The sequence below is a fragment of the Aegilops tauschii genome, chromosome 2 (assembly GCF_002575655.3).
Source record: "Aegilops tauschii subsp. strangulata cultivar AL8/78 chromosome 2, Aet v6.0, whole genome shotgun sequence".
In the NCBI taxonomy this organism is placed as follows: domain Eukaryota; kingdom Viridiplantae; phylum Streptophyta; class Magnoliopsida; order Poales; family Poaceae; genus Aegilops; species Aegilops tauschii.
In genome coordinates this window covers 545,668,405-545,676,235 of record NC_053036.3, presented here as the reverse complement: position 1 = coordinate 545,676,235, position 7,831 = coordinate 545,668,405, and the positions used below count along the sequence as shown (strand labels likewise).

Below are 7,831 nucleotides of genomic sequence, written 5' to 3'. Positions count from 1 at the left end.
GGTCATAAACGACCAAGACGTGAGAGGGCTGGGATTAGACAGCGGCCCACTAAGGGACTAACGATGAGATTAGCTAGCGATCAACAGCCGAAAACATTTGGAACACGACATCGGAGGGTCAGAAACGACCAAGGCGTGAGAGGGCCGGGATTAGACTCGGTTTTACTGTCCTAAATACCACTCCACTTTGTGGGGGGCATCTTTAGAAACCATGTGGCACGACCAACTAGCTTCAACGGTAGGCAAAATTTCATGTTTTGATCCTTTTTGCAAACAAAATCAGGATCTGACCCCGTTCGAAAATATTTCGGGATCTGACCCTTTTGCCTACCGTCAGGGGGTCTGGCGGTAGGTTTGCACGTCCTACCGCCGTCCTCTCTAGCGGTAGGTCCTTTGACGGCGACTGACGGCCGTCTGAGCTGGCTGACGTGGAAAAGGGCCTACCACCAGGGGCTCCAGCGGTAGGCCCTTTTCCACGTCAGCGCCTGCCAACGGCCGTCAGTCGCCGTCAAAGGACCTACCGCCAGAGCGGACGGCGGTAGGACGTGCAAACCTACCGCCAAACCCCCTGGTGGTAGGCAAAAGGGTCAGATTCCGAAATATTTTCGAACGGGTATTCGTTTGCAAAAAGGGTCAAAACACGAAATTTTGCCTCAACGGTACACTAGTGCTTCTCACTAAGCGAAGTGTCCTTATTAAACTGCGGTGTGATCTCCGTTCATTTAGGAGCAAGTTTCTACCGCCTCAAAACGCGTTTATGGAAGTCGCAATGCGCGTTCCCCGATGCGGGTAACGCGCCCACCAATTGGAAATTAACCTGGCGTCGGTCGCGTGCGGCGGGCATTGCTTGAACATCTTGGCAAGCCAGCCGTCCAAATCTGTCTCCCGCCGATCGCTCTCCACACACCAGTAAAAGTCAAAACAGTTCCAGATCGACCGTATCCCGCTCACGGCTTAGCATGTAGAGTACTGCCAACACTAAACTATGAGCACTCCACTTAATTCGTTTGACAACTAGCGAATCTGAGCCGAGGCGCGGGGTGAGGATAGGTCAGCGCGCCTCTGATAAGATAGCAGTTTACTGAGATCTAGCCAGCCCAGCAAACCTACGGCTCCCATGCGTTGATGCCCAGCTCTCCATCTAGCAAAGAGACCTCTCGTGCATTGCATGTGCACGGCGTCCGCCGGGACGGCCGGCCAGTGCTCCCAAAACGCTTATATACGAGCACCTAGTCGCTTAGCAACCTAGCAAGCTTGTCTTCCCAGACCAGCAGCAGGTTCTCCCTCCCTACGGCAAGGCTGGCATTCGATTCCTCACTTGCCTTGCCGCCCTCCCCAGCAAATTCCTCCACCCCTCGCCCATTTCCTCACCACCTTCGTCTCCACTCCAGCATACATATATACAGGGGCCGCTGACCTCTCTCGCCGCGTTGGAAGCAGCACGACGGAGGCTAGCTCGCCAGTGTCCCGGCACTGCACATAGCAGCAGCAGGGACAGGCGGATAGCTAGCTAGTCATGGCTTCGCCATTGCCTTGTAGGCCAAAGCTGCGGCTCCTGTGCGTAGGCGTAGCCCTGGCCTTCCTCCTGGCCGTGGACGTGGGCAGGGCGGACATCTACAAGGACATCCAGATCATATGGAGCGCGGACCACACCTACTACTTCATGGACGGCGACAGCGAGGCGCTCGCGCTCTCGCTGGACTTCAACCGGGGCTCCGCCTTCAAGTCCAACGACATGTACCTCTTCGCCCGCATCGACCTCGACATCAAGCTCGTCGAAGGCAACTCCGCCGGCACCGTCTGCACCGTCTACGTAAGATCTCGATCTCTAGTTATTAGTTTGCATTAGTGCAGCTTAGCTTGCCAGTGTGTGTGCGCGTCGGTCGAGTTGACTTTTGACATGGGTGAATATGTCGGTGCACGTGTACGTGGTACGCATACAGACCATCTCGGAGGGGCCGTGGGACATTCACGACGAGATCGACCTGGAGTTCCTGGGCAACTCCACCGGCGAGCCCTACACCCTCCACACCAACGTGTTCGCCTACGGCGTGGGCGGCCGGGAGCAGCAGTTCAAGCTCTGGTTCGACCCCAGCGCCGAGTACCACACCTACTCCATCGTCTGGAACCCCAGGCGCATCACGTAAGCAACCTAGCACATTTCTCGATCTCTTTTCTTGCGTGATATGTACGTAGAGTATATATGTAGGTCGACCGTGCCGATCTTCTAAACACATCGGCCGACGTGAACTGAACCTGTGCAGGATCGAGGTGGACGGCGTGACGATCCGGTCGTTCGACAACAACGAGGACCAGGGCGTGCCGTTCCCGTCGTGGCAGCAGCAGCGGGTGTACGGGAGCCTGTGGAACGCCGACGACTGGGCGACGCAGGGCGGGCGCGTCAAGACGGACTGGTCGCTGGCGCCCTTCGTCTCCTACTACCGCAACTACAACATCACCTACTGCCGGCCGTCGCCCGGCGTGTCGTGGTGCGGCGCCGAGCCCGCCGGGTCGCCGCTCTTCAACCTCTCCCCCAAGGCGCGCGCCGACCTGCAGTGGGTGCGCAACATGGGCTACGTCATCTACGACTACTGCACCGACATGAGCAACCGGTACACCGCCACCAGCAGGCCCAAGGAGTGCTCGCTCCCGCCCCGCCCGTGAGGAGTTTGATCGTCGTCGGGTTTGGCTGAGCGAGCGAGAGGGTTGAGCGACCGATTCATTGTTTGGGTTCGATATATACAGTGTCGTACCCCGATTATTTTTGTACATCTGAAGAAGCAGGTACGTGCGGCGCAGCGGGCCTGATTCTTTCATTGGATTTCTGGTTCCGGCCTCCCCTTTCCTCCACTTGTATCAACATTTGTATGACACACAGAGAGCAATTTTTTTGGCCACTTTGCTCTTCGTCCAGGCTCAAGATGTCGAGAAATGAGTTAATCTTAATTATCTCAGCGTCTGTATATGCATGAATTACTCGGCTACAGGTTACAGCAGGGGCAGGTTTCCGCAGGAATCATTCTTGCTATGATCCGCTAGAGAAACTCCTACAGTAGTTATCTACTGTATTATATACGCTACGCCTACACGTCACATCTGAGTGAGACGACCTAGCAGGCTACGCTAGAAGCACGAACACAAAACACCGCACGTCTGTCTGTCTGATAACACGACGACACGTGTGCGGTAGTAGTATGGCCGACGGAACCAAACAATCAGACGACCGAGGCGAGCTGGAGCTGGTCCATGTCGCACTCGGCGGGGCGGCCCAGGTTCCAGGGGTCGTCGCAGTAGTCCATCACCATGTAATTGTCGCGCGCCCACGCCACCGCGCGCTCGCCGTCGGGCCCCAGCCGCCGGGCCATCCACGACGAGGCGTCGCCCGGGCAGCAGAATGCCGACGGCGCTCCTTCCTGATCATCGTTGCCGGCCGCGGAGACGCAGGCGCTGGCGGCGTAGGTCCCGTAGGAGGCGACGAAGGGCGCGTGCGCCCAGTCGATCTTGACCCGGCCGCCGCGCGTGGCCCAGGTGTCGCCGTCCCAGATGGTGGCATGCACCTTCATCGCCTGCCTGCTCAGGTACGGCACGCCGTTCGCGTCGTGGTTCCGGAACACGCGCACCGGCACGCCGTCCACAGAGAAGCTGGAAAACAGAGCATCAAAGAAACAAAAAACTGTTAGACAGATGCAGGAGATCCGATGCATTAATTCGATCAGTGCAGCGATGAGATGCCTGGATGCATGGATGGGCCAACTGGCTTGGGGTATTGAATTTGCCGAGATTTTGATTCAGATGCTGGGTAAAAAAAATCTGGTTTGGCAGAATCTAGCATTTGACTCCGCGCACTAGTACGATTATCGCATCATTAGCTGGTTTATTTAGGGGCTAAGTTGACGTGCATGTTACCTACGCAGGCACCTCATGTGCCTCCTCACGTTTTCTCGGTCCCTTCTTCGTTTAAAACAGCAACTGGTTGGGACAGGTGGTGTTCTCGTGCCTCCAAATATGCCGACGCGGCTAAACTAGGCCCTCTTTCAGAGCAGCTTTAGAATGATTTGAATGCAGAGTGTCGAGAAAATCGGTCTCCCGGATGGCCAGAGTAGCAAGTTGCTGTTCAAGTTCGCTACTCCAAACCGACAGTGGAAGGCTCCTATAAAAATGGTTGTTTAATTTGGACGAAAATCTTGAATCTTACTAGCTTTCTCATCTTCTGACCAAAACGGAACATATTAGTCGCTTTCCATTTTTGTATACTTTTATTTGAGAGATGCTGGTTTGTTATTTCAAAAAAAAAAATATATGAGAGGACAGAAAAACATCGCTTGCTTGCTTTAGAGCGGTGCGCAAAGGAAAAAGGAAGAACCGCGCGAATTGTTTTAAGAACTGGAAAAAAATCTTGTGAGATTTTTTTTTTGAGGGCTTGATTTTTTGTTTGTTGAGTGGCGGAAACAATCTTGTGAGTAAACGGGCCTAGGACAAACCAGGGAAGAAAGCCCAACTATGAGGAGGAAAAGCTTGTTGCACGTAAGCCCATGCGTATGTGATGTTTTGGGCCGGCAAGTTCAGTTAAACGGTCATATTTTTCATGCGCGAACGCGCGTTTGAAAGAGTCGTCTCCAGACACAAAATTTCGTCCTCTCGTGTTTGGTCTTCATGTGCTTATCGTCGGGTTCACGCCTGCTTAATTTTCAGCTACTAGCTTGGCAGGCTGAGACAACACAAGGTTAGAAACATGACATATTTGCAAGATTCGAATGATATATTTAAATATGCAAGATATGAATGATTAGATGCTTGCATGGTGGACACCTCGTTCCACACGTACATGATGTTTAGAGGGTTCCAGAGGATGGTGTAGTTGTGGAAGTCCTCTGTCGGGTCGAACCAGAGGTAGGACCGCTGCTCCCTGCCCCCGACCCCCTGCGCGAACACGTTGGTCTGCATCAGGTACGGCTCCCCGCTGACGTTGCCCAGGAACTCGAAGTCGATCTCGTCGTGCCCGTCCCCCGCCGCCGTCGGGTCCTTGGAGGTCAGCTGCACAAACATCATCATGCATGCACAATCAAAACACGAACCCAATATACGTACGTACGTATAAGCACATCAAATCGGAAGGAAAGTATGTTCGTGCATGCATTCAACGCGTGATCGGATGATATCTGGGAGAGAAGTATGCATGAAAAGTATTGGTGGTTAGGCGAGACGGGCTTACGTAGAAGGTGGTGACCGTGCCGGCCGAGTCGCCGGGCACGAGCTTCATCTCCATGGTGAACTCGCCGAAGAGGAAGGCGTCCCGGGACTGGAACCCGGCGCCGGAGACGTTGTTGAGGGTGAGCGTCACCAGCCGGCCGCCGTCGACGATCTCGACCCGCCGGTCAGGGTCCGGGTCGGTGCCCCACTTCACCACGAAGTTGTCGTAGAAGCCACCAGCGCTCGCGCCCGCGCTCACCGGACACGCCGCGAAACAGCACACGACGACGATCGCCGCCGCGGCCATTGCAACAAGCAGAGGACTCGACATGTTTTCTATACGTGTTCGAGTTCTTGGCTATGTATGTTTGCACGAGTTGGAACTGTACGAGCATTGTGCCTGCTTTATAGTGTCAGGCCTTCAAGTTGGGTACGCCACCCGTGCATGTCGACTGACGAGTCACGCATGGTAACGTAGCATACGTGCACAACTCTGGTTGGGTTGGCGCAACTTGGCCGGCTCGAGCTCGACCTCGTCAAGCCCCGTGGAGTTCTTTTTTCCATTCGAGCCCATTTAGTCGCTACGTGGCTATCCACAGAACTTACGTGCATGCGATGTAATCATTGGGTTAGGTTAACCAACAGATGCTTAATTAGAGCAGGGGTCGCTGTTAAGCCTTGTATTATACATATTCCATGTAAGGATAGGGCAGGAGGACATTAGAAGTTTCTGACATCACGGCTAATGGCTATTAGCTACCTAGGCTGTACTTTTTAATTCTTGTGGGAGGTTAGACTGTATTTTATTACTCCATCTCGGTACTGTCACTTTTCTTAGACTAGTCACAATGGGAAATAACTTAGAGTAGTAACATGCATATGTTACTAGTCTATGTTACTACCTCCACAGTGGGTAGTAACATATATGTTGCGTCATGCATCACTTCATTTATTAGCTTATAAGACTCATCTTTTCTTGATATGTGTGATGTTACAGTAACTAGCTATGTTACCACATGCCTCTCTTTCTTCATTAATTACATGTTACATCATCTATTTTGCCTAGATAAGTGTGATGTTACCACCTATGTTACTCCCATTGTGGGTAGTCTTAAACGTACAACTTTGACAACTACTTTGTAGAATATACTAAATATGTTAGTGCCAAACTGCAAGTTGATGATGAAAAATGTTTCGAGAGATGTGTAATAATGGTACTCCTAATCTTCCTAATAGGTCAGCTAGTAATGTTTTTTACACTTGCTCGTACAAATTACAGATGTGAATATGGCCGCGCATATTCTAGAGGAAAACTTCAACTATTCGTATTGGCCAAATATGATTCTCGACGAGGTTCTCCAAACTAGTGACTACTCCTACTTTGTAGTATATACTAAATATATCTCTCCTAAGGCTATTTTGTAATTTGACTTGCTTTTATCTTGGGGTTGTATTTTTGTGCAACTCCATGTGACTCACACATCAACTCTACTCGCCTACCACGTCACACAAACGTAATAAATTTAAATTTAAATTGTAAAAATGATAAGTAGGCTCGTCTCTTATATCTTCCCATGTGTCGATCTATGCTAAAATGGGAGTACGTCGCAATCAGATGGGGCTATTACTTGTCATGGTTCACACGGAAGTATGCTCACGGCCGGTCACCGCCCGGATTCTTCCTTCCTGGTTGTCAAGTTGAATTCTAAAACCGGCCAGTCGGCGGTGACCTTAGACTAGCATGGCACGGTGAGCACATATTAGGAAAAACAGCGTTAAAATAATCAGAGGGTAGAAGGTACGTACGTACGTACGTGTTTGGCGGTTGGACGGTGCAAATTTGGACGACTTTGAAGAATCCCTTGGCAAATCAACCTCGGGCGGTAATTGAGAGTCGGAAACCAGAATTTCGTCCATACTCTGACGGACAACTATTATGCGTAATAACATCAACCCAAATGCTATAGAACTGACGCCAATTTTTGAGCAATCTGAGCGAACACCCTCACGCACGTCGGATCCTATGCACGATTCTTAAAGCATCCGCTCTCATGCAGCATGACAATTCCCTTTAGCCAGCATGACAATTTTTAACATGGAAATTTTTACTTTGTAACATGCAAATTCTTCAACAACAACACGGCAATTTTATCGGTTTTCGCATGACAATGCTAGATCGTTCGCTGGCAATGGTTTTTTTTTTTAGCGAACAAAAATGTCCGTTCTTTCCTCCCTGTCTAGGGGAACGATCGTTCTCTCAAGTTACCCCTAGCTGACGTCAAATGTATATTGTCGTCCTAAACTGGCCGACTGAAACTTTATAGGACGTATTAGGTTCGTCGCGTGTATGTCGATTCGATTAATCTTATTTCGGCAAATCTTTCAAATATCTCATCTCAAAAGGAGGTCCCCGTTCTCACTCGCTAGTCACTTTTCATGTCGATCTATGCTAAGTGGGCGTACGTTGCAATCGTAATGGGGCTGCTGCTTGGCATGATTCACTCGGAAGTATATGCTCACGGTCTCCGGATTCTTCCTCCCGGTTGTCAAGTTGAATTCTCAGATCGGTGGTCGGTCGGCCGCCAGCCAGAGGCTCCATGGCCTGCTTGGATAGCTGCCTGCTACGTAGGACTACGTGGAT

At 51.3% G+C, this 7,831-nt stretch overlaps 2 protein-coding genes across 2 annotated transcripts; one reads left to right on the top strand and one right to left on the bottom strand.

Annotated features, from left to right (window-relative positions):
• Positions 1–1,174: 1,174 nt before the first annotated feature.
• Positions 1,175–3,322, top strand: LOC109748515 (xyloglucan endotransglucosylase/hydrolase protein 24). Its single transcript, XM_020307539.4, has 3 exons — positions 1,175–1,813; positions 1,944–2,143; positions 2,265–3,322. Exons 1-3 carry the CDS (start codon positions 1,517–1,519, stop codon positions 2,662–2,664), a joined length of 897 nt encoding a protein of 298 aa, XP_020163128.1. The 5' UTR covers positions 1,175–1,516; the 3' UTR covers positions 2,665–3,322.
• LOC109748514 (putative xyloglucan endotransglucosylase/hydrolase protein 13) lies at positions 2,925–5,580 on the bottom strand. The gene is made up of 3 exons (XM_020307537.4): positions 5,213–5,580; positions 4,826–5,034; positions 2,925–3,642 (listed from the first exon to the last, which is right to left on the bottom strand). Exons 1-3 carry the CDS (start codon positions 5,519–5,521, stop codon positions 3,216–3,218), a joined length of 945 nt encoding a protein of 314 aa, XP_020163126.1. The 5' UTR covers positions 5,522–5,580; the 3' UTR covers positions 2,925–3,215.
• Positions 5,581–7,831: the final 2,251 nt, after the last annotated feature.

Bases quoted from the DNA above. Each gene is read 5' to 3' on its own strand.
- LOC109748514 (XM_020307537.4), bottom strand. From the start codon at position 5,521: ATGTCGAGTCCTCTGCTTGTTGCAATGGCCGCGGCGGCGATCGTCGTC. The intron at 5,035-5,212 runs GTAAGCCCGTCT...ATGTTTGTGCAG, and splicing joins GCACGGTCACCACCTTCTAC to CTGACCTCCAAGGACCCGAC. The intron at 3,643-4,825 runs GTACGTGTGGAA...TCTGTTTTCCAG, and splicing joins TGGAACCCTCTAAACATCAT to CTTCTCTGTGGACGGCGTGC.
- LOC109748515 (XM_020307539.4), top strand. From the start codon at position 1,517: ATGGCTTCGCCATTGCCTTGTAGGCCAAAGCTGCGGCTCCTGTGCGTA. The intron at 1,814-1,943 runs GTAAGATCTCGA...GTACGCATACAG, and splicing joins GCACCGTCTGCACCGTCTAC to ACCATCTCGGAGGGGCCGTG. The intron at 2,144-2,264 runs GTAAGCAACCTA...GAACCTGTGCAG, and splicing joins TGGAACCCCAGGCGCATCAC to GATCGAGGTGGACGGCGTGA.